The 27,515-nt window shown below is 43.6% G+C and overlaps 1 protein-coding gene and 1 pseudogene across 3 annotated transcripts in view; one reads left to right on the top strand and one right to left on the bottom strand.

Moving 5' to 3' along the window:
* The window catches only part of LOC134934755 (uncharacterized), a 138,193-nt gene that overhangs the window by 98,121 nt on the left and 12,557 nt on the right, over positions 1-27,515 (top strand). For all 3 annotated transcript variants that reach the window (XM_063930121.1, XM_063930120.1, XM_063930122.1), the window contains 3 exons: positions 7,641-7,706; positions 17,198-17,263; positions 21,601-21,769. In XM_063930121.1, coding sequence (XP_063786191.1) covers positions 7,641-7,706; positions 17,198-17,263; positions 21,601-21,744 — 276 coding nt within the window. In that variant the 3' untranslated portion in view covers positions 21,745-21,769. The remainder of the gene's footprint in view (positions 1-7,640; positions 7,707-17,197; positions 17,264-21,600; positions 21,770-27,515) is intronic.
* Positions 18,481-18,599, bottom strand: LOC134937237 (5S ribosomal RNA; annotated as a pseudogene).

Raw genomic sequence — 27,515 nt, 5'->3', positions numbered from 1 at the left:
GGGTGTAGCTACCATAGGTGCAGGGAGTGCAGCTGCTATGGGGCCCAGAGCTGAGAGGGGCCACCTTCCCTGTAACAGTTACATGTGTTATATACAGAGAGTAGCTGCCATGGGTGCAGGGAGTGCAGCTGCTATGGGGTCCAGAGCTGAGAGGGGCCACCTTCCCTGTCACAGTTACATGTGTTATATACAGGGTGTAGCTACCATAGGTGCAGGGAGTGCAGCTGCTATGGGGCCAGAGCTGAGAGTTCCACCTTCCCTGTCACAGTTGCATGTGTTATATACAGGGAGTTGCTGCATTAGGTGCAGGGAGTGCAGCTGCTATGTGGCCAGAGCTGAGAGGGGCCACCTTCCCTGTCACAGTTACATATGTTATATACAGGGAGTTGCTGCCATAGGTGCAGGGAGTGCAGCTGCTATGGGGCCAGAGCTGAGAGGGGCCACCTTCCCTGTCACAGTTACATGTGTTATATACAGGGAGTTTCTACCATTGGTGCAGGGAGTGCAGCTGCTATGGGGCCAGAGCTGAAAGTTCCACCTTCCCTGTCACAGTTACATGTGTTATATACAGAGACGGCCCTAACCAATATGATGCCCTAGGCAAGATATTGGCTGGCGCCCACTAGCACCGCCACTAGTTCCACCTCTGACCATGCACCCCTTTCCCAGCACCATCACCCCTCATCCATAGCAGTCCTTATTTTGGTGCTCCTAACCCCTATATTTTAAATAGGAACAGTGCGAACATTCGGCGGCACAGCCCAAAAAGGGGCATTTTCTTGCTGGGAAGGAGCATGGCCACACAACAGTACTCCCAATTTAAATTACGCCACACAGTACTGCAACTTTATTCACATCATATCATGCGATAGTGTCCCTTATTCACAGTAGTACCACTTTACCTTTTAGACGTTACTCTTTACAGTAGTGCCCCTTATTCATATTACACCACACCATATTGCTCCTTATTCACATTACACCACACCATATTGCTCCTTATTCACATTACACCACACTATATTGCTCCTTATTCATATTACACCACACCATATTGCTCCTTATTCATATTACACCACACCATATTGCTCTTTATTATTATTTATACATATACATTAGACCACACAGTACTGTCCTTTCTATATATAACGTATACACAGTAGAGCACCTTATACACATAATACCACACAGTAATGCCCCTTACACATATGACACACATTATGAATGTCCTTATAAACATAATGCGCCTTTCACATTATGCCAACCTTTATTAATGCCCATATACACATAATGTCCCTTACACATATGCCGCACATTATTAATGCCCTTATACACATAATGACACACATAATGCCGTGTACACATATGCCGCCATTATTATTGCATTTATACACAACAAACCAAATGCCCCTTACACATATGCTGAACACCATTGCACAACTTACCCACCTGTACACAGCACTCACACAGCCACTAACACTGTGACCTCTGCTTGGATACAGATGTGTCCACAAATATTTTGCCTCAATATGCAATGCAGCTTCTGGGCCAGTTCTGCTAACGTCGGACGCCTTTTTGCCATCTTATTTGCATTGCTATGACTAGGACACACAAGCAGCTTCTGCTGAATAAAATGATATGCAGCATGCCTGTATTCTGTGTGCGACTGGCTGTATCTGCATACGAAATACTACGTTACAGTGATTTCCAGGAAAACACTGTAACATAGCATTTTGTACAGTATGCAGATACAGCAGCAGTCACACACAGAATATAGGCATGCTGCATATCATTTTAATAATTTTAAGCTGCTTGTGCCCCTAGAGACCCCAAATGCCCTAGGCAATTGCCTAATATGCCTATGACTAAGGCCGGCTCTGGTTATATACAGGGGCGTAGCCAGTAATATTTTTCTGGTAAAATAGGTTTAGGATCTATAAGTCTGGAGGTGGAGCTATTAAGAAAGGAGATGATAGATCGATAGATAGATAGATAGATAGATAGATAGATAGATAGATAGATAGATAGTTTTTAGATTAAAAGCCACTCAAAATGGACTTAAAATGAAACTTATCTTTTGGAAAATATATTTTGGCCCAGGACAGGTTCAGGAAACCAGTCACTGATTATGTCACATTTAAAGAGAGGTTCAGGAACAGAGGGGGAGATGTATGAAAGTGCAATGTGGTTTCCGCTGACCAGAGCGCACCATAAGCCTGCATTTAGCGCTTCCCCCTAATGTATGAACGGCGTGTTAACGTCGTGTGCATTGACCACTGTGCGCCCCCGATGCTTACCGTTTCCTCGCAGTGGAGTATGAGAGATGAAGGGCAGAAGCAATGTATGATTTCCTCTGCTGTCACTTTTCGTCTCGTAAAGCAATCGTGCTGGAACGCCTCCCCCAGGCTGGCGAGGTCTGCAAAAAGTGCACTCGCTTATTTATTTATTTTTTTAAATAAACTTTATTGAACGTGGACATTGTTCCATTGTTCTACTGGTCCACACAGTATTATAGCGCAGGCGCCGGGGGCCTCCGGCGGCACAGACAGGAAGCAGGGGAGAAGGGACATCGCGTGCTATCGCGGGACAGGTAAGATAATGCCCTCCCGCATCGGCTGCCACACATGTAATACATTGTGGTGGCGGGTGCGGGCGTATCACCACGATAATGTGGTGATACGCCCCCAGGCACATAACGTCCGTTATGACGTTTTTCATACATCACCCCCAGAGTTCTTGCTGGTTCCTGCTGAAAAATAGCACTGGGCGTAGCTACCATAGGTGCAGGGAGTACCGCCGCTATGGGACTGTGGCCGGAGACCCCCTAGCCACATGATTAATGGACGCCACGGCACTGAAAGGGTCAACCCCTTGCTGCGGCGCCACCTTTAGTGAAGGCAATGTGCGCTTGGCGGCTATTTACAAATGTGTGGTGGCGTTAGGCGCCAAGTATGAAAACTGTTTTAAAATGTATTTTTAAATGTTTTACACTGCCGCGGTCGGACCCTCTTTCCATTAGCCGCTGCAGTGAAGTGTTAACCCCTCGGTGTGCTGCGCTGGGGGAGAAGGGGTATCCGCTGCAGTCGGGAGACCTTTTCCAGCTGCAGCGCTCAGTGCCGACTGCCGGGGTCCGGGAGCTCTGCTCCCACCGCCCCGATAGAGCACGGCAGTCTTATGTGCGGGCCTTGATGTGCTGCGGCACCTGGCCTCTCCGGAGGTCACGTCAGTGAATGTTAACCCCCAGTGCGCCGGTGGTGAGGGAGCTGCTGCGCCGCACACAGGGGGACCAGGCTATCCTGCTCCCTGTGCGGCTGCATGGTGTTGCGGCTAGCAGTCCGGCACTTCCGGCTCCTGGTGCGCAGTGTTGTGCCACACTGGTGGATTGGTTGCACCGCAGCCTCAGATCACCTCCGGAGGCTGCGACGGGGCAACAGGGCTCCACGCTGGGAACCAGGAATTGCACTCCCGGTGCCCTCAATACAACGGGATGCAGAGCCTGGAGAGAGAACTACAATCCCGGGACTAAGGGAAGCCAGCCCAGCACTGGGGCATGCAAAAGTTACCCCCTGCTGCAGCTGCCAGCTCCTCAGACCTCAGCAGCGCTAGGGGAGCCCTAGCTGTCAGGCTGGAGGGTTCAGGGAACTGAGCGCTGAGCGCTGGGCACACATAAGTAATAATGTATAACAAACAGAATGATATATTGTGTTGTGAGGCCCTGCAGCACCTGGATATGTGAAGCCTGGTACAGGGCACCAGGCACAAGAAACAAAGGTTATTTATAAAGTGCATGTGTAGCACTGAGCTGTGGAGAGCAGATCCCCAGCTGCAGTGCACACTATGGTTAGCGCCTGGTGCAGGGCACGGGCTCAGGGTATATTTAGAACAGATGTGTGCAGTTATTTAAAATGTATTCAAAGTGAAACGCACTTGTTGGTTGTGTCCCGGGGGTGAATCCAGGACTTTGTGCAGGCTGCTGGACCTTCCTAGCCCTCTCCTACAAAAACAGAATGCCTTCCCAAATAGCCTCCAATCTGGGAGCTGCATGGAAAGGCAGAAGGAAGAATCAGCTTTCCAACAAGCTGAGTGTTTTACTGTTGCTCCATAGGGATCACCCTCGGTGGGCAGGAAACCCTGCCCGGGGATCTGAGCTTCCCATCTCTGGAGACCGATTTCAGGCTAGAGATGGTGAGCTGGGTCCCCCAGCAGATTCTTGGAAGTAGTTTACACGGGAAAACTTCCTTCAACCCTAGACAGACCGACTCTGGGGTGGACACCAAAGCTCCTGGAGGGGACGGTCAAAGGGGAGTGACCACTCCCCACTGTCCATAGAGGACAATGTTAAAAGGTGAGCATGCCTTGTGGAATCATTGGTTGGAAACAACAGGGTGGGTCTTGTGTATTGGAGTAAGATAAAAAGAGGGCTACAGCCCTGTGTAAGATATTATTATACCATCTTCATTCTGCTGTGAACAACTTATTGTATTGATGTTCCCCTGGAAACAGGTCGTGTCCTTCTCAGGACTTGATTTGAGCAAATAAACATCTTTTGCCTTAAGACGACGATTGCCTTCCATCGTGCGACAACCAGGAATGTCCAATAACAGTCCCGTTCTCTGGCTGTCCAGGGTACGAGCCTAGCGTCTCAAAGTTCCACCTTCTGCCACGCTACCATTCAGAGGCTTGGTCAGTGACCAGTGGGGGTCGATACATACACAGCAGCAAGCGGTTTGCCACGTGCCAACAGTAGGAGCCTGAGCAGAAATGTGGTTCCAGGTGTCACGGAATTAAGGAGCCTGGTGGTGGCAGCTATGTACCCGCCCACTGCGCAGTGGATGGAGTCAGTAACAGGTGGTTACTGATGGTAAGCGGGAATCCCCTAATTGGCCAGGTCTCATGTGACCTAAACCCATTCTGTGACCGTTGGACGCAAGTCAGTGAGGGCTTGGGAAGCATCACAAGGGCCCAGAGCTGAGTCGGGCCACCTTCCCTGTCACAAAAACTCTACTAGAATTATACACCTGGCGCCGTCATTAATTAAAGTAAAAGCAGCCAATCTCAAGGATTTGATCCCAAATACCTCAAAGAAACAGAACTAAACAAATAATGATACAGCGCTTTTCACTTTAATATACATTTTATCATAAAAATATATATAAACATACACAATAACCAATAAAATAGATACCAGCCAGTATCAACAAATTAATGACCTAAAAACATTACCATCACAGTGTTATAGTTTTATAATGTTATAATAACACCTAAGGTTCCACACGTTGGCTCCTATATCTCCCCAGAGGAGAATTAAACTAAACTAAATCTCAGTTCCAATGGGGTTTCCCCCTAGAAATAGCCTTTAGTCCTGATTTATTTTGAGCAGGTTGATTCAGCATGTAACTCCTACACAATTAGAAGCACTCTCTCTTATAGAGCTAATGTTACTGATTTATGTGCACACATGCCAAGTAACAGAAGATAAAGTCCATTAAGAACTAAGATTATCAATGGATTAGTATGGGTTATTTAAAGCACGTTATTTCAGCATGCAGCTCACTCCAAATGATGTTTATCCTTGAAAGCAGTTAGTATTCACTTAAGTGCACACATGCAATGCAGCATATATCAACCTCCAGCAAGCACTTAGGGTACATCATGCACTGCACCCAAAACAGTAGTACCTCTCCCCATTGATGAGATGTATACAGCTTTAACCAGGATCACGCTGGTAAGATCTTCCAATTTCTTTCCCCCTTAACACTGGGGTAACTGCAACAAACAATGAACCGGCCGGCTCCACAATAATAAATGAGCAGGTGAATGCTGCAAGAAAGGATTGATATCATGTCCTGTGCAAACGCATTTCCCCACCTCCTGGACTGGTTTCAGCGGCTTCTTCAGTGTCGTAAAAAGATACGTATCTCCAGTGGCCCCCTCCAGTTTCCTGGCACACTGGGCTCTTTGATTGCCACAGAAGCCTGACTGGCTTTCTTTTACAACCCCACTTGGGCTGGTTTCCCTCAGCAGTCAATAGATGTGGTCACCGCTACTTTTTCTTCCCTGTATGGGCAGAACCCTTCAGTCCCACACAGAATCCATAGCTCACTGCTACCATCTATGCTAATATTTGCACTACTGTATGACAGGGTCAGGAGACCAATGCCGGATATCCCGACAGCTGAAGTCCTGACTGTAACTATAGCATCTGCATTAGGGTAATAGCCAGGGGGGAGGTTAGGTTTAGGTGTCACCTGGGGGGGGGGGGTTAGGGTTAGGCTGCGGGGATGGGGTGGGGGTAGTTAGGGTTAGACTGAAGGAGGGCGTGTTAAGGTTAGATACCACTGGTGGAAGGTTAGGCACTAAGGGGAAAGGGTTAGGCTGCTGGGAGGGGGGGTAGGATTAGGTACAACCGGGGGGACGGTTATGCTTAAACATTAAGTGGGAGGAAAGGGCTAGGCTGTGGTAAGGGAAGGTTAGGGGTAGGGGAGAGGGGGGAGCATACTTACGTTGCTCCTGTCGGGATTTTAAACATTGGGATGCCGGCATCTGTATTACATATTGGGGGTCATTCCGAGTTGTTCGCTCGCTAGCTGTTTTTAGCAGCATTGCACACGCTAAGCCACCGCCCTCTGGGAGTGTATCTTAGTTTATCAGAATTGCGAACGAAAGATTAGCAGAATTGCGATTAAATAATTCTTAGCAGTTTCTGAGTAGCTCCAGACCTACTCACAGATTGCGATCAGCTCAGCCCGTTTCATTCCTGGTTTGACATCACAAACACGCCCTGCGTTCGGTCAGCCACTCCCCCGTTTCTCCAGACACTCCCGCATTTTAACCTGGCACGCCTGCGTTTTTCCGCACACTCCCAGAAAATGGACAGTTTCCGCCCAGAAACACCCACTTCCTGTCAATCACACTCCGATCACTTCAACGATGAAAATTCTTAGTTCGGACGTGAGTAAATTTACTAAGTTTTGTGCTAAAATACTTAGCGCATGCGCGCTGCGTACCATGTGCATGCGCATTTTTGCCTTAATCGCTCCGTTGCGAAAACAGCAAAGCGCGTACAACTCGGAATGACCACCATTGTACGTATATATATATATATATATATATATATATATATAGTAGATGTGTATATATATATATATATATATATATCCAGCAGCAATAGAAATGGCCGGCACTCAAGGGACTCTACTCCCAGGCAAAAAGTAGATCAACATTTATATATATATATATATATATATAGTGATGCAAATGTCATATATATGTGTCTATATATATATATATATATATATATATATATATATAAAACCATTGGTTCTGATACTCCTCCAATGTGGATCAGCAAGGTGTAACTTGCTCCGGTGCCATCCCAGGTAAGGTGATACCAGGCATATGGACCAGGATGGGCGACACTCAGAAGTCAATGCAGTAGCGGTGAAATTAGTTTTATTAGCATATCATCCATGATGCTACTGCATTGACTCCTGAGTGCCGCCCATCCTGCTCGATATATATATATATATATATATATATATATATATATCAGTGAATTAAAAATGTTAAATAAAATTATAATGTCGATTGTCAATGTGTATTTACAATTTACTATTCTCAATGCTTTTTAATTTTACTTACAGGAAGGACTTTCGGCAAGACCTCAAATTCTTTTTAAGGATCAACTGGTGACCACAAACAATCATGTGGTAAAAAAAAAATTAAAAGATAAAAAAGTGCACCTCTGTCTAGTAATATTAGGGGTCTTTTTGAGATAATAGATATAGGACCAATGCACAGTAAAAAAATGTAAAAAAAATAAAAAATAAAATAAAAATTTTTATAAAAATTATATAAAATATAAAAAATATATAAAAAATTTTTTTTCAAAGATTAGATTTTAAATTTTCAGAAAATGTAAAATGTCTTTTAGATAGGATATTAGACTTTTTTTGTTTAACAATGTGGGATTTAATGAGTATTTTTCTGTTATGTGTTATATAGTGTCCGCGATGGTTCACCGGCTCCTTGCCCTCTTAATAGTTGGATTAGTATATGTTTACCTGATATTATAGGCCACTTGAGGTTTCGATATTGCTCCTTACCTGTACATTTATTGTTTAGATAGCCCGTGGGAATAACAAATGGGATATATAGTCCCAAATAAGGTTGTGTATTTAAAATTATAACCCCTTGTAATGAATGAAAGGGATTTCCCTTCCAGGATTATACGGGTAAGATATATCGTTTTGAATGTATCCTTTTTAGGGTTGCTATGCGACCAGTAGGGGATGTATCCCCAATGGTCATGTGACACTGAGTAGTATTAGACTGGGTCGTCTTGTTCGTACCCAGTCGGTGGTTGCTTAGCAACCAATCGCGGCACGTCACTTCCGTGATCACGTGACCCGACGTCACGTGTTGCGGTTCACTGGATACAGGAAGGAGTTGTTAGGCATCCATGGATGATCGCAGCTCCATGAGGTGAGGTGGATATACATTTTTGGTATGTGGATTAGCCACGCGATTAATGGCATTGTGAGGTGCAGTAAGTAGTAGGTGATGTATAATAGATTGGGTTAATATATTTACTGGTAATAACTGAGTGCGGTTTTGGTGGCCCCGCCCATATAGTGATGTCATTATTAGAGATGAGCGCCTGAAATTTTTCGGGTTTTGTGTTTTGGTTTTGGGTTCGGTTCCGCGGCCGTGTTTTGGGTTCGAACGCGTTTTGGCAAAACCTCACCGAATTTTTTTTGTCGGATTCGGGTGTGTTTTGGATTCGGGTGTTTTTTTCAAAAAACACTAAAAAACAGCTTAAATCATAGAATTTGGGGGTCATTTTGATCCCATAGTATTATTAACCTCAAAAACCATAATTTACACTCATTTTCAGTCTATTCTGAATACCTCACACCTCACAATATTATTTTTAGTCCTAAAATTTGCACCGAGGTCGCTGTGTGAGTAAGATAAGCGACCCTAGTGGCCGACACAAACACCGGGCCCATCTAGGAGGGGCACTGCAGTGTCACGCAGGATGTCCCTTCAAAAAAACCCTCCCCAAACAGCACATGACGCAAAGAAAAAAAGAGGCGCAATGAGGTAGCTGTGTGAGTAAGATTAGCGACCCTAGTGGCCGACACAAACACCGGGCCCATCTAGGAGTGGCACTGCAGTGTCACGCAGGATGTCCCTTCCAAAAAACCCTCCCCAATCAGCACATGATGCAAAGAAAAAGAAAAGAAAAAAGAGGTGCAAGATGGAATTGTCCTTGGGCCCTCCCACCCACCCTTATGTTGTATAAACAAAACAGGACATGCACACTTTAACCAACCCATCATTTCAGTGACAGGGTCTGCCACACGACTGTGACTGATATGACGGGTTGGTTTGGACCCCCCCCAAAAAAGAAGCAATTAATCTCTCCTTGCACAAACTGGCTCTACAGAGGCAAGATGTCCACCTCATCTTCACCCTCCGATATATCACCGTGTACATCCCCCTCCTCACAGATTATCAATTCGTCCCCACTGGAATCCACCATCTCAGCTCCCTGTGTACTTTGTGGAGGCAATTGCTGCTGGTCAATGTCTCCGCGGAGGAATTGATTATAATTCATTTTAATGAACATCATCTTCTCCACATTTTCTGGATGTAACCTCGTACGCCGATTGCTGACAAGGTGAGCGGCGGCACTAAACACTCTTTCGGAGTACACACTTGTGGGAGGGCAACTTAGGTAGAATAAAGCCAGTTTGTGCAAGGGCCTCCAAATTGCCTCTTTTTCCTGCCAGTATAAGTACGGACTGTGTGACGTGCCTACTTGGATGCGGTCACTCATATAATCCTCCACCATTCTATCAATGTTGAGAGAATCATATGCAGTGACAGTAGACGACATGTCCGTAATCGTTGTCAGGTCCTTCAGTCCGGACCAGATGTCAGCATCAGCAGTCGCTCCAGACTGCCCTGCATCACCGCCAGCGGGTGGGCTCGGAATTCTGAGCCTTTTCCTCGCACCCCCAGTTGCGGGAGAATGTGAAGGAGGAGATGTTGACAGGTCGCGTTCCGCTTGACTTGACAATTTAGTCACCAGCAGGTCTTTCAACCCCAGCAGACTTGTGTCTGCCGGAAAGAGAGATCCAAGGTAGGCTTTAAATCTAGGATCGAGCACGGTGGCCAAAATGTAGTGCTCTGATTTCAACAGATTGACCACCCGTGAATCCTTGTTAAGCGAATTAAGGGCTGCATCCACAAGTCCCACATGCCTAGCGGAATCGCTCCCTTTTAGCTCCTTCTTCAATGCCTCCAGCTTCTTCTGCAAAAGCCTGATGAGGGGAATGACCTGACTCAGGCTGGCAGTGTCTGAACTGACTTCACGTGTGGCAAGTTCAAAGGGCATCAGAACCTTGCACAACGTTGAAATCATTCTCCACTGCACTTGAGACAGGTGCATTCCACCTCCTATATCGTGCTCAATTGTATAGGCTTGAATGGCCTTTTGCTGCTCCTCCAACCTCTGAAGCATATAGAGGGTTGAATTCCACCTCGTTACCACTTCTTGCTTCAGATGATGGCAGGGCAGGTTCAGTAGTTTTTGGTGGTGCTCCAGTCTTCTGTACGTGGTGCCTGTACGCCGAAAGTGTCCCGCAATTCTTCTGGCCACCGACAGCATCTCTTGCACGCCTCTGTCGTTTTTTAAAAAATTCTGCACCACCAAATTCAAGGTATGTGCAAAACATGGGACATGCTGGAATTTGCCCATATTTAATGCACACACAATATTGCTGGCGTTGTCCGATGCCACAAATCCACAGGAGAGTCCAATTGGGGTAAGCCATTCCGCGATGATCTTCCTCAGTTGCCGTAAGAGGTTTTCAGCTGTGTGCGTATTCTGGAAAGCGGTGATACAAAGCGTAGCCTGCCTAGGAAAGAGTTGGCGTTTGCGAGATGCTGCTACTGGTGCCGCCGCTGCTGTTCTTGCGGCGGGAGTCCATACATCTACCCAGTGGGCTGTCACAGTCATATAGTCCTGACCCTGCCCTGCTCCACTTGTCCACATGTCCGTGGTTAAGTGGACATTGGGTACAACTGCATTTTTTAGGACACTGGTGAGTCTTTTTCTGACGTCCGTGTACATTCTCGGTATCGCCTGCCTAGAGAAGTGGAACCTAGATGGTATTTGGTAACGGGGGCACACTGCCTCAATAAATTGTCTAGTTCCCTGTGAACTAACGGCGGATACCGGACGCACGTCTAACACCAACATAGTTGTCAAGGCCTCAGTTATCCGCTTTGCAGTAGGATGACTGCTGTGATATTTCATCTTCCTCGCAAAGGACTGTTGAACAGTCAATTGCTTACTGGAAGTAGTACAAGTGGGCTTACGACTTCCCCTCTGGGATGACCATCGACTCCCAGCGGCAACAACAGCAGCGCAAGTAGCAGTAGGCGTTACACGCAAGGATGCATCGGAGGAATCCCAGGCAGGAGAGGACTCGTCAGAATTGCCAGTGACATGGCCTGCAGGACTATTGGCATTCCTGGGGAAGGAGGAAATTGACACTGAGGGAGTTGGTGGGGTGGTTTGCGTGAGCTTGGTTACAAGAGGAAGGGATTTACTGGTCAGTGGACTGCTTCCGCTGTCACCCAAAGTTTTTGAACTTGTCACTGACTTATTATGAATGCGCTGCAGGTGACGTATAAGGGAGGATGTTCCGAGGTGGTTAACGTCCTTACCCCTACTTATTACAGCTTGACAAAGGGAACACACGGCTTGACACCTGTTGTCCGCATTTCTGGTGAAATACCTCCACACCGAAGAGCTGATTTTTTTGGTATTTTCACCTGGCATGTCAACGGTCATATTCCTCCCACGGACAACAGGTGTCTCCCCGGGTGCCTGACTTAAACAAACCACCTCACCATCAGAATCCTCCTGGTCAATTTCCTCCCCAGCGCCAGCAACACCCATATCCTCCTCATCCTGGTGTACTTCAACACTGACATCTTCAATCTGACTATCAGGAACTGGACTGCGGGTGCTCCTTCCAGCACTTGCAGGGGGCGTGCAAATGGTGGAAGGCGCATGCTCTTCACGTCCAGTGTTGGGAAGGTCAGGCATCGCAACCGACACAATTGGACTCTCCTTGTGGATTTGGGATTTCGAAGAATGCACAGTTCTTTGCTGTGCTGCTTTTGCCAGCTTGAGTCTTTTCATTTTTCTAGCGAGAGGCTGAGTGCTTCCATCCTCATGTGAAGCTGAACCACTAGCCATGAACATAGGCCAGGGCCTCAGCCGTTCCTTGCCACTCCGTGTGGTAAATGGCATATTGGCAAGTTTACGCTTCTCCTCCGACAATTTTATTTTAGGTTTTGGAGTCCTTTTTTTTCTGATATTTGGTGTTTTGGATTTGACATGCTCTGTACTATGACATTGGGCATCGGCCTTGGCAGACGACGTTGCTGGCATTTCATCGTCTCGGCCATGACTAGTGGCAGCAGCTTCAGCACGAGGTGGAAGTGGATCTTGATCTTTCCCTAATTTTGGAACCTCAACATTTTTGTTCTCCATATTTTAATAGGCACAACTAAAAGGCACCTCAGGTAAACAATGGAGATGGATACTAGTATACAATTATGGACTGCCTGCCGACTGCAGACACAGAGGTAGCCACAGCCGTGAACTACCGTACTGTACTGTGTCTGCAGCTAATATAGACTGGTTGATAAAGAGAAGATGTCTATGTAACTATGTATGTATAAAGAAGACTGAAAAAAATCCACGGTTAGGTGGTATACAATTATGGACGGACTGCCTGCCGAGTGCAGACACAGAGGTAGCCACAGCCGTGAACTACCGTACTGTACTGTGTCTGCAGCTAATATAGACTGGTTGATAAAGAGAAGATGTCTATGTAACTATGTATGTATAAAGAAGAATGAAAAAAAACCACGGTTAGGTGGTATACAATTATGGACGGACTGCCTGCCGAGTGCAGACACAGAGGTAGCCACAGCCGTGAACTACCGTACTGTACTGTGTCTGCAGCTAATATAGACTGGTTGATAAAGAGAAGATTCTCTATGTAACTATGTATGTATAAAGAAGAATGAAAAAAATCCACGGTTAGGTGGTATTACAATTATGGACGGACTGCCTGCCGAGTGCAGAGACACAGAGGTAGCCACAGCTGTGAACTACCGTACTGCGTCTGCTGCGACTGGATGATAAATGATATAAAAAATATATATATATCACTACTGCAGCCGGACAGGTATATATTATATATTATATAATGACGGACCTGCTGGACACTGTCTGTCAGCAGAATGAGTTTTATTTTTATAGAATAAAAAAAAAAAAACACACAAGTGAAGTCACACGACGAGTGTTTAACTTTTTCAGGCAATCACAATATAAGTATACTACTAACTATACTGGTGGTCAGTGTGGTCAGGTCACTGGTCAGTCACACTGGCAGTGGCACTCCTGCAGCAAAAGTGTGCACTGTTTAATTTTAATATAATATGTACTCCTGGCTCCTGCTATAACCTATAACTGGCACTGCAGTAGTGCTCCCCAGTCTCCCCCACAATTATAAGCTGTGTGAGCTGAGCAGTCAGACAGATATATAATATATATAGATGATGCAGCACACTGGCCTGAGCCTGAGCAGTGCACACAGATATGGTATGTGACTGACTGAGTCACTGTGTGTATCGCTTTTTTCAGGCAGAGAACGGATATATTAAATAAACTGCACTGTGTGTCTGGTGGTCACTCACTATATAATATATTATGTACTCCTGGCTCCTGCTATAACCTATAACTGGCACTGCAGTAGTGCTCCCCAGTCTCCCCCACAATTATAAGCTGTGTGAGCTGAGCAGTCAGACAGATATATATAATATTATATATAGATAATAGATGATGCAGCACACTGGCCTGAGCCTGAGCAGTGCACACAGATATGGTATGTGACTGACTGAGTCACTGTGTGTATCGCTTTTTTCAGGCAGAGAACGGATATATTAAATAAACTGCACTGTGTGTCTGGTGGTCACTCACTATATAATATATTATGTACTCCTGGCTCCTGCTATAACCTATAACTGGCACTGCAGTAGTGCTCCCCAGTCTCCCCCACAATTATAAGCTGTGTGAGCTGAGCAGTCAGACAGATATATATAATATTATATATAGATAATAGATGATGCAGCACACTGGCCTGAGCCTGAGCAGTGCACACAGATATGGTATGTGACTGACTGAGTCACTGTGTGTATCGCTTTTTTCAGGCAGAGAATGGATATATTAAATAAACTGCACTGTGTGTCTGGTGGTCACTCACTATATAATATATTATGTACTCCTGGCTCCTGCTATAACCTATAACTGGCACTGCAGTAGTGCTCCCCAGTCTCCCCCACAATTATAAGCTGTGTGAGCTGAGCAGTCAGACAGATATATATAATATTATATATAGATAATAGATGATGCAGCACACTGGCCTGAGCCTGAGCAGTGCACACAGATATGGTATGTGACTGACTGAGTCACTGTGTGTATCGCTTTTTTCAGGCAGAGAACGGATATATTAAATAAACTGCACTGTGTGTCTGGTGGTCACTCACTATATAATATATTATGTACTCCTGGCTCCTGCTATAACCTATAACTGGCACTGCAGTAGTGCTCCCCAGTCTCCCCCACAATTATAAGCTGTGTGAGCTGAGCAGTCAGACAGATATATATAATATTATATATAGATAATAGATGATGCAGCACACTGGCCTGAGCCTGAGCAGTGCACACAGATATGGTATGTGACTGACTGAGTCACTGTGTGTATCGCTTTTTTCAGGCAGAGAACGGATATATTAAATAAACTGCACTGTGTGTCTGGTGGTCACTCACTATATAATATATTATGTACTCCTGGCTCCTGCTATAACCTATAACTGGCACTGCAGTAGTGCTCCCCAGTCTCCCCCACAATTATAAGCTGTGTGAGCTGAGCAGTCAGACAGATATATATAATATTATATATAGATAATAGATGATGCAGCACACTGGCCTGAGCCTGAGCAGTGCACACAGATATGGTATGTGACTGACTGAGTCACTGTGTGTATCGCTTTTTTCAGGCAGAGAACGGATATATTAAATAAACTGCACTGTGTGTCTGGTGGTCACTCACTATATAATATATTATGTACTCCTGGCTCCTGCTATAACCTATAACTGGCACTGCAGTAGTGCTCCCCAGTCTCCCCCACAATTATAAGCTGTGTGAGCTGAGCAGTCAGACAGATATATATAATATTATATATAGATAATAGATGATGCAGCACACTGGCCTGAGCCTGAGCAGTGCACACAGATATGGTATGTGACTGAGTCACTGTGTGTATCGCTTTTTTCAGCAGAGAACGGATATATTAAATAAACTGCACTGTGTGTCTGGTGGTCACTCACTATATAATATATTATGTACTCCTGGCTCCTGCTATAACCTATAACTGGCACTGCAGTAGTGCTCCCCAGTCTCCCCCACAATTATAAGCTGTGTGAGCTGAGCAGTCAGACAGATATATAATATATATAGATGATGCAGCACACTGGCCTGAGCAGTGCACACAGATATGGTATGTGACTGACTGAGTCACTGTGTGTATCGCTTTTTTCAGGCAGAGAACGGATATATTAAATAAACTGCACTGTGTGTCTGGTGGTCACTCACTATATAATATATTATGTACTCCTGGCTCCTGCTATAACCTATAACTGGCACTGCAGTAGTGCTCCCCAGTCTCCCCCACAATTATAAGCTGTGTGAGCTGAGCAGTCAGACAGATATATATAATATTATATATAGATAATAGATGATGCAGCACACTGGCCTGAGCCTGAGCAGTGCACACAGATATGGTATGTGACTGAGTCACTGTGTGCTGTGTATCGCTTTTTTCAGGCAGAGAACGGATTATAAAGTAAACTGCACTGTCCTCACTAGTAAACTCTCTCCACTCAGTCTCTACACTTCTACAGTAACAGTACTCCTCCTAGTCAGCTCCAGTAAATCTCTCTCAGTCTCTTATAATCTAAATGGAGAGGACGCCATCCACGTCCTCTCCCTATCAATCTCAATGCACGTGTGAAAATGGCGGCGACGCGCGGCTCCTTATATAGAATCCGAGTCTCGCGATAGAATCCGAGCCTCGCGAGAATCCGACAGCGTCATGATGACGTTCGGGCGCGCTCGGGTTAACCGAGCAAGGCGGGAAGATCCGAGTCGCTCGGACCTGTGAAAAAAAACATGAAGTTCTGGCGGGTTCGGATTCAGAGAAACCGAACCCGCTCATCTCTAGTCATTATGACGCCTTTTGGCGCGTTTTTTGAATTTTAGGGTATTTAAGGAGCCGGTGAGGCATGGCCAAATGTGCAGCTGATGATTTGGGGTGTGGATGAGACAGCTTTCTTTGACATCTGTTGATATTCTCCTGATGATGGTCTGTGTGGGACCGAAAACATTTGAGATACCCTATTGAGATACCCTATTATGCTGTAAGGTACAGCTGAATTATGCTGTCAGTAAAATAAATCTGGTGCATGTTTAAGGACTAAGACTGGTGAGTGCTCCACTTATTTGGTTTCTATATATATATATATATATATATATATATAGTAGATGTATATATATATATATATATATATATCCAGCAGCAATAGAAATGGCCGGCACTCAAGGGACTCAACTCCCAGGCAAAAAGTAGATCAACATTTATATATATATATATATATATATATATAGTGATGCAAATGTCATATATATGTGTCTATATATATATATATATATATATATATATATATAAAACCATTGGTTCTGGTACTCCTCCAATGTGGATCAGCAAGGTGTAACTTGCTCCGGTGCCATCCCAGGTAAAGTGATACCAGGCATATGGACCAGGATGGGCAACACTCAGGAGTCAATGCAGTAGCGGTGAAATTAGCTTTATTAGCATATCATCCATGATGCTACTGCATTGACTCCTGAGTGCCGCCCATCCTGCTCGATATATATATATATATATATATATCAGTGAATTAAAAATGTTAAATAAAATTATAATGTCGATTGTCAATGTGTATTTACAATTTACTATTCTCAATGCTTTTTAATTTTACTTACAGGAAGGACTTTCGGCAGTACCTCAAATTCTTTTTAAGGATCAACTGGTGACCACAAACAATCATGTGGTAAAAAAAAAAATGAAAAGATAAAAAAGTGTACCTCTGTCTAGTAATATTCAAAAGTATACTGTGAGTTTGAGAGTATCAGAAAGGGGTGGTCTTCAGTATGCCGAATGTCGGGATCCCGGCGCACAGTATACCGGTGCTGGAATCCCGACACCCGGCATACCGACAGCTTTTCTCCCTCGTGGGGGTCCACGACCCCCCCTGGAGGGAGAATAAAATAGTGTGGCACCCGCAGCGTGGCGAGCGCAGCGAGCCCGCAAGGGGCTCCTTTGCGCTCGCCACGCTGTCGGTATGCTGGCGGTCGGGCTCCCGGCGCTGGTATGCTGGTCGCCGGGAGCCCGAGCGCCGCCATACCATACGACACCCTCAGAAAGTGGGGTATTGGGAAAGTGCACAGGACATTTCTTGTTGTTGGTATTATAGTAACCCAGGGTTTCTGACAGATAGACACCATGCATCAGTCCCTATGGTGTAAATTGGTGGCTGTCAGTGGTGCTCCCTGGGGTCAAAATACATATGAAATAAACAACAAGGAATAGAAGAAGAGGCTCTAGTAGGGGGCACTCTCTTCCATGGGGTAGTTTTTACATGTGAAAAGCTGTATAAAGCAATCTTTAATTAGGAATGCATTAAGAACAGATGGAAAAAAGGTGGAGCCATAGTGTAAATAACATTATATAAGCAAATGAAGATCTTAGCAACTATTCAAATACAGTATAAAGACTGTGTGATATGGTGAACCGGGGAGACACTATACGGCCAGCACACTATACGGCCAGCAGCTAACAAAAACTGACCTTGTGTCCACTATTGAAAAAGGAACCTTTCCTACAGATGGAGCCATGCCGGCCACACCGCCGGGCACGAATGGGATACATGTGCATCTATGATGCACACACGGCCCATTCACTTTAAATGGGAGCATCTGTGTACGCTCGATGGTGGGCCGAGGCGCAGGCGCGCCTGTGGACGCCACTCACCCCGCCTGCGAAGCAGCCACACTCAATAAGCGTCGCTCCATCGGTAAGTATATATTAGATATAAAAAAATAATAATAATGACCATCATAACTACTGCATATATCCCAATCAGGAAAGGTACATCTGCAGGATTTGAATCACTGCTCAGGCTCCGATGCTATTTGGATATAACTATTCATCAGTCCACAACTGAAAAGCGATTCTACCCCAATCATATACTGTACAACAATGACCAATAATTTCCAGCAGCTGGTATTCCCAGGTGGTCTCCCATCCAAGTACTGACCAAGCCCAACACTGCTTGGATTCCAAGATCAGATGAGATCGGGCATAACCAGTGTGGCTTGGCTGTAATGAGTTGGCTTGTCCGAAAGGCTGGTTCCAAGAAATCAAGTTTTTCAGTAGTACTGATATTCACCTTATGGTTTGAGGCAGATAATACAAGAGTATACGTAGTGGAGAACAGTGTTAGAATACATATAAAAAAAATCACGATACTATTTTGAAAGCTTCAGGTATAGTTTTGTGATGCAAATGAGAGAGATAAGTTCATACAGGAACACAGGTAGAGAGTGAAGCCTGCGTCACTAGAACCACCCTACTTCTGCTTTTCATCCGTCTTTCCAGATGTTATAGGACAGAGAATGAGAGACTGGAGTGTGGGCAGCAGGTATGATATATAGATAGAAAAGGAGAAGGTTGATCGTGGAAATACTGTGATCCCCAAATCTGATGCCGTTAGCAGTGCAGGAATGGTGTCTAGCTGCCCTTTGATCCCCCTACTAGAGTTTGAGAGTATTTAATCATGTGCTTTCTGCATTCAATGTCACATGTCATTGTATACTTTGTTACAAACATTTTCTAAAAAGTAATATAGTGGGTAAGTGGGTAAAGAGGCAGACTTTTTACTAACAACTTTATATTTTAATCCTAGTTTGTTACTAGAATTGGATACGCTAGAAGGTCTACTTAATAGATTAGAAGGTTTCACAAATGTTATGGTGTTTCTTATAATTGTGCTGAGAGAGATGTTATTTTAATTTGTCTATTGAATTGCAGTCTCTGTTGAATCCGATCATATGCCACAGCAGGGACGACCCCACCGCACGTCACTATGCCACTGAAAGTCAGTGCATGAGCCCAATGGACACCTTAGGGCTGAATTCAATTAGTTGCGAAATTGCGATAATTTTCAGTAATTCTCGGTTTCACCATTTTCACAAAAACAGACTTTTTGCAGTACGCGGGCCCCCAGGATTCCCCCGATTTAATTGCAAATTTGCAAAAACGGGATTGATGCTAAAATTGTTGCGAAAGTGAAAAGTAAATCTGTCTGTACCCCCCAAAAAGCTAAACTAACACCGGACAACAGTATAAAGTTTATTATTGGTTGTAATAAACATATTTCTGGTACTTAAGTAGGGTTAAATGGCTATTATATGCATTTTAAAAAAAATTGGAGAAAGCAATTTTTCAGCAAAATAAGGGCTAAAAATAAAATGTGGGCTACATAAAAATGGGTATAAGTATATTTGGGTCATTTTAGGGGATTTTAAAAAACAAGTGGAGACAGACCAATTATATCCACCTGCAAGTCGAAAAGGACTTGTCCCACTCACAATCCACCCCAAAGTGCAGTAGAAATCTATTAGTGGCCATACTAAAACTAATTAATTTGGGTCAAATGGCTGTTATATGCATTTTTATACAATTGAGAAAATTAAATTTGGGGTACGATTACTCCCACCTGTAAGTCTAAAAACACTTGTCCCACTCATAAAGCACCCCAATACACTTGTCCCATACCTTGTACCCCAATTTCCATCACTTTGCACTTTTTCACCCCAAAAATGACATGTCATTATTGGCCAATTAAAAGTAGTTAAAAACTTCTAAGTGCCTCATTAGTCATTCAGGAGATAAACCTACCCTGAATCTGTTTTCGCGGACAATTGAATAGGCGCTTTGGAGAATTTCCCACGATTCGCAGAGAATTCACGGTTTTAACAATTGAATACAGCCCATAGTCTCTGAAATTCTCAAATTTACTCTGAATTTAATCTAAAAACAAAAACGGAATGGATCTATTTCAGGCGCACCTGGCTGCTGAAAAATGTGTGGCTACAGAGAGAACACCACTCTCTAACAGATTATCAAGAATATATACAGTAGAAGCCAAGACATAGCATCAAGCGCCAAAATAAAATAAAAAAAATAAAGGACTTCCCTTGGATACAGGAATCCTATGGAGGATGGTTCTCTCTATCTTTCAGTCGAAGATCTTTTCTTCTACTCTCATTGAAGATGGTACATGTAAAATGATACAATGCAATACAATATAAATAGTATAAATAGTAGGTTTACAAGTCACATTGCACCCGAGTGACTTAATGTTTGAGGTATAGAATAGTGCAAAGCCTTCACCACGTCTGTTCATAAATATCTTCCCTTTAAGTTAGATTAGGAAGTCATATTCGGGTATGCATACCCCAACTCACAGAAAGGACTGTATTTTCAAACATATAAAGGTATCTTTAAACAGATGTGTTAGATCCCCAAAGACAGCATAGTGGGTGTACCCCAACTCACAACAAGTGATGGTATATAAAGCACATAAAGGTTTCTTTCTGCAGTGGCAAAGATAACAGCGTACCCCAACTCACAGTTCAGTTGATTTTCATAAACACATCTTTCAATGTCCAGAACACCAGACGATAAGTGAGAAAAGTTCAATGCATTTATTCCATAAAAAGCCGTTTTCCAAAAAGTATATCCTTGGGCCTAATTCTGAGTTGATCGTTAGCAGTTGGGCAAAACCATGTGCACTGCAGGAGGGGCAGATATAACATGTGCAGAGAGAGTTAGATTTGGGTGGGGTGTGTTCAAACTGAAATCTAAATTGCAGTGTAAAAATACAGCAGCCAGTATTTAACCTGCACAGAAACATATTATACCAAAATAACCCACCCAAATCTAACTCTCTCTGCAAATGTTACACCTGCCCCCCCCTGCAGTGCACATGGTTTTGCCCAATTGCAAACAAACTTGCTGCTGCGATCAACTCAGAATTACCCCCCTTGTACTTATCGGTGGATGAGCGACAGTGATGCGCGTGACAGACAAGAGTTACCCATGATCCTTTCTGCTTTATCTTATTTCGGGATACTGCACAATGTGAAAGATTTGAAGTTGCTAATTATGATGGTTATTTGCTTCTGACCCCACCGCATGCAACATTTAATGTTGCACATACATTAAGATGCATGGTACTGAAATGTTGTATTAATATACTATCTTTCCATATAAAGTGTAACATATTAATCGTTACTAAACATTTTTTTTTCTTTTTTTTTGTAGTTACTTGTCAAAAATATGATTTCTCACAGTTTTATACATGATACACTTGAGGATGAAAGAAAAATATTATCTGCTTTACTTTTCGGAAGCAAGTCTCAATTTCAGGAATTTTTATCAATCTTGAAAAATGTTGGCAATGCATAGCTGGTATATAAAAGTGTATAATCAGGTAAGAGAAACACCAGAGACTCTTCTGCAAGTTTCTATGCGCTGATGTTTCCCCAACTATTACCATTTCTTTAAATCAGTGTATACTATAACCATGAGGACAAGCTAGCCCATAGTAAGAGTTTTTAGCGGTTATAGAAATTTGCCAGACTTTAAACAAAAAAACTGTGTCAGAAGAAGTAAAGTTTTCCATTCACAAGTGCTTTGTGGTTACCAGCGCAGTAGAGCCATGTCATTACTAAAGGATTTTTTTGTTTTTGTTTTGAGTTGGATAAACAAAATGATTAAATGTATTGTGTTCATCGTATTTAACTTATAAAAATATAAAAAAAATAATAGGCAATAATGTTTTCTAGCCTCAACTCTATTTTTATGTCATGCACACAGTTCATATTATGCCAAACAGTAGTGTCTACAATTCCTACTCTACCACACAGTAGTGTCCACAATTCCTATTATAACACACAGTAGTGTCCACAATTCCTATTATACCACACAGTAGTGTCCACAGTTCATATTATGCCAAACAGTAGTGCCAACAATTCATTGTATACCAAACAGTAGTGCCCACAGTTCATATTATGCCAAACAGTAGTGGAAACAATTCATATTATACCAAACAGTAGTGCCCACAATTCCTATTATACCACACAGTAGTGTCCACAGTTCATATTTTACCAAACAGTAGTGTCCACAGTTCATATTATGCCAAACAGTAGTGCCAACAATTCATAGTATACCAAACAGTAGTGCCAACAATTCATATTATACCAAACAGTGGAGCCCACAATTCATATTATACCAAACAGTAGTGCCCACAATTCATATTAGAACAAACAGTAGTGCCCACATTTGATGTTATACAAGCAGTATTGCCCACAATTCATACTATACCAAACAGTAGTGCCCACAGTTCATATACCAAACAGTAGTGTCCACAATTCATATTATACTAAACAACACTGCCCACATTTCATATTATACCAAACAGTAGTGCCCACAATTCATATTATAGCAAACAGTAGTGCACACAATTCATATTATAGCAAACAGTAGTGCCAACAATTCATATTATACCAAACAGTAGTGCCAACATTTCATATTATAGCAAACAGTGGAGCCCACAATTTATATTATATCAAACAGTAGTGTCCACAATTAATATTATAGCAAACAGTAGTGCCAACAATTCATATTATACCAAACAGTGGAGCTCACAATTCATATTATACCAAACAGGAGTGTCCACTATTGATATTATACCAAACAGTAATTCCCACAATTCATATTATACCAAACAGTAGTGTCCGTTATTCATATTATACCACACAGTAGTGCCCACAATTCACATTATACCAAACAGTAGTGTCCACAATTCATATTATACCAAACAGTAGTGCCCACAATTCATAGTATACCAAACAGCAGTGCCCACTATTCATATTATAGCAAACAGTAGTGCCAACAATTCATATTATACCAAATAGTGGAGCCCACAATTCATATTATAGCAAACAGTAATGCCCACTATTCATATTATACCAAACAGTAGTGTCCACAATTCATATTTTCTCCGGCAGGGTCCACAGGTTATCCACAGGATAACATTGGGATATGATGAAGTGACAGCAGATTTGCACCAATCAGTCAAAGCTTTTCGGCCTCCCAGCATGCAACGGGCCTGTCCATATATCCCCGCCTCCTGGCTCAGGCAAATCAGTTTTTTTTTTTGGTGCGGCAGGAGCCGGACCATGGTCAGAGGGCTGCTGGTTTTTAGCAGCCCTAAGCTTTCTTATTTTATTTGTATAGTCTTACTGTTTTTTCTTGAGTGATCTTTCTAAAAAGCGTCTTATATGTACCTTAGAAAGAGTCGCTCCAACAACTCTCCGCCGGGTTGCAACAATGCTTACCCACGAGTACAGTGCTGTTTCGGCGGGCGTCTGTGACAGATATACTAGCAGGTCCAGCAGACGTTACCAGGTTGTGGCCAGAGCACGGGGAGAAGGTAAGGCATCGGTTCTGCTTAGAAGAGTAATACGGACACAGCTGCACTGTTTTTGTAGGAGACTAGCAAACAGTTGCTGATGCGTCTGCCACCTTTGGTGCACCAGCACTAGGCCTTAGGGATCATAGGCTCCAGGAATAGTATGAGGCCGCGATCCCTAGGGTTGATGTCAGCAGTGGGGAGTCAGACGCTCTCTTGGTCACTCCTTTCCCTGGTTCATGACCAGTTTCCTCAGAGTCTCCCACCATGAACTGTTTTTGTCTGAGACGCTGTATATGAAGGGGACCCAGTCGCAGCATAGGTGGCTGTGTGACTGGTACGTCTGTGTTCACTGAGCATCTGTGTTCACTATAGGTTCATGGAGCAGCAGTGTTCACTAGTAGCGTCTTGATCCACTCAGCATTCGCAAACGTATTGATTGGTCCTGGAAGTGGGGTAAGTCTCCCTGTATCCCACTCTACTGAGTATGGGTAGTACAGCACTAAGTCTCTCTACCTTTTGAGTACGAACAGTTAGATAAGTGCCTATTGCATATGAGTCTGTATACTATTACTGTTGTTTTTTTTGCTATGCATCTGAATACAGTAGATCTTTTTAAACATAATTCAGTAATATGTTCTCCTATATACATTAAATGTATTTGTAGTTGATTATGTGCTCATATTGCTTACTATACTAATGTATAACATGTGACTGACTGCTAGTGTGATTGCTGACTTACTATATATTCTGTCAGTTTTGTCTATTCCAATCCTCAATGCTGGTGCATAGCAGGGTAGGGTCAGATTGTATGTCACTTTAAAAGCTTAAAGTGATTACAGTCAAATTGTGTAGTATACTGTATAAGTGTTGATTATTTATAATGTCTAAGAGCGGCAAAGGTGAGGAAGATACATACACAGCAACACCAACACTCATATCATGTTTGTCTTGCAAAGTTGGATAACCTCTCAGAATCTGGTTCAGGATGGATTGTGTGCAAATTTATTTAGCTTTCACCAGGGTCTCTTGAAAAATACAAGGCAGATTCATGTACAGGTTGATCCCCCTTGGGCAATGTTTGCACAAACATTATCTAGTATAGCTGAGCAGATAATTCCAACTCCTGTACCAGGGATAGGTTACACGATTAACCTATACATGCAGCTTCACACCAGCGGTTTATAACTTCCAGCAGTAGCATTTCAAAAGAAGCAGGCTGATAAGCCAGTGGTAAGTAAATCTTCATCCTCACAGGCTACACATGTTTCAGATGAGGATTAATTGGAGGATGAAAGCTCAATAAACTCATACAAAGAGGAGAAGGAAGGAGGAGGCTCAGTGGATATAGCTGAGTTAATTCCTTAGAGGAATCAGCAGAGCCTGTATTAAAAACCAAGGCACCTGTGTTTAAACACCCCAAAACAGTTAAAACTGAGCTTCCTCAGTCAGATCAACTGATGGAAATCATGGAAGAGGCTTGGGCTATGCCCAGGAAGTAGTTTAGAATTCCTAGGAAATGGGATTCCAATTATCCTCTTCCAGCTTGTTTAAAAAGAGAGGTGGCTTCCAAAGTAGATACGCATGTATTCGATTAGTGTGAAAATCTACATAACCTCTGCCTTCAACATCATTAAATTATGTCACATATAGGAGAGTGGATGGTTTTTTAAAAACCATTTTTTCCCTGTCTGGGGCAGTCATAAGACCAGCCATGGCTTCAGCTTGGATGGCAAAGGCAGTGGCTACCTGGGCTGATGCATTGGAAGGGGATTTTTCAATGGCATCTAGAGGCAAAAATCCCATATAGCACATTTTAAACAGGCTGCGATATTCTTGGAAGAAGCAGCACTGGATATAGGTACTATTGCTTCCAGGGCATAAGTTTTAACAATAGCTGCTCGCAGAGCAGTTTGGCTACGTACGTGGAAAGCTGATTCAGAATCTTAGAAGGTTTTGGAATCTTTGCCTTTTTCTGGAGATATTCTTTTTGGTAAATAATTAACATATATTTTGGAGTCAGAAGCAGACTCCAACAAGGTAAAGTTTCCTTCCACATACAAATTCAAACCTAAAGTTCCAGCTTTTTGGCCCTTTCGGTCTCAAGGATAAGCTAAAGGAAAAAGTGATGGCAAGCAGCTCCAATACAACAAGTCTGGTAAGACTAAAAAGCATTGGGCTACCAGAGGACCGGTTTCTAAAGCAGAAGATAAGCCATCAGCCTGATGGTGTGTGCCTCCACCTGGGGGATCCCAGGGTGAGGGGCTGACTTCTTCAGTTTGCACAGATCTGGCATCAGTCTACAACAGATGCCTGGGTGCAGGAAGCGGTATCTCTAGGTTATGCATTGGCGTTCAAGAAGCACCCTTTTCTAAGTTTTTTTTGTACCAGCCTGTCTCGGGTAGAGACGAAGGCCAGGGCTTTCCAAGAGGCAGTTCAGAAGTTGCTTCAGTCAGGTGTAATCATTCTAGTTCCTCCTGCACAATGAGGACAGGGTTTCTACTCCATCCTGTTTCTCAAAGTGCTGAACAAATACATTTGGGTACCTCGGTTTCATCTGGAGACTTTACGTTCCATCATTTTGGCCATGGAGCCAGGGGATTATATGGTATCCCTGGATATCCAGGATGCTGACCTACATGTTCCTAAAGCTCGGTCCCATCAGTGCTTATCTCAGGTTCGCTATTCTCCAACAGCATTTTCAGTTCCAGGCTCTACCTATTGGATTAGCCACAGCCCTCAGAGTACTTACCAAAATGATGGTGGTATTTGCAGCTTATTTCCGCCAGCAGGGGATAAGAATTTTTCCATACCTCTTCGATCTTTTAATCCTTGCACAGTCACAAGAATTGCTCCTGTGTCACCTGCAACAGACAATAATGTGTCTGCAAAAGTATGGGTGGCTCATAAATTGGTCAAAATCGTCTCTGGTTTCGTCACAGTGGATGACTCACTTGAGGGCTGTACTGGATTCAAGCCTTCAGAGAGTAATTTTATATCTGAACAAGATTTCCAAAGTTCAGTCAAGGATTCAGGAGTTTCTACACAGTCAAAAGGTATCCATTCACGCAGCAATGCATGTGATGGGATTGATGGTGTCAACATTCGACAAGGTGGCGTATACAAAGTTCCACTCAAGGCCTCTGCAGCATCTGATCCTTGCCAAATGGAATGGATTGCATCAGATAATAAAAACGCAGACTATGGTCCTTATGGTGGAAGTTAGGAGGTTGTTAGCCTGGTGGCTACAGGCATCCCATCTGGACAAGGAGAGACCCTTTTGGATATCAGATTGGGAAATTCTGACAACGGATGCCAGAGCTGGGGAGCAGTGTCAGGAAGGTTTTGTTTCCAGGGGCAATGGACCAAGGAAGAAGGTTGCCTACCAATAAATATATTCGACCTTCGGGCCATATACATGGCACTGATTCAGGCAAAGGACATCCTTCGGGGAAAACCAGTTCAGATCCGCTCAGACAATGCAATGGCAGTAGCGTACCTCAACCATCAAAGAGGAACTCGGCGCAGCTAATAAGCTAAGAAGGAGGTAAATTAGACACTAAGGTGGGCAGAACTTCATCATCCAGCCTTGTCCGCAGTACTCGTTCCGGGAGTCCTAAACGGTTCCAGTATGAATGGTCGACAATGTTAAGGTCGACATTCATTAGGTCGACCACTATTGGTCAACATTGGCATGATCAACATAGACAAATGGTCGACACATGAAAAGTCGACACATGAAAATGTCGACATTAGTTTTTTT

The sequence above is a fragment of the Pseudophryne corroboree genome, chromosome 6 (genome assembly GCF_028390025.1).
Source record: "Pseudophryne corroboree isolate aPseCor3 chromosome 6, aPseCor3.hap2, whole genome shotgun sequence".
NCBI classification, from domain to species: domain Eukaryota; kingdom Metazoa; phylum Chordata; class Amphibia; order Anura; family Myobatrachidae; genus Pseudophryne; species Pseudophryne corroboree.
Note: the sequence above shows the minus strand (reverse complement) of the source record. Positions and strands in the feature narration are given on the sequence as shown.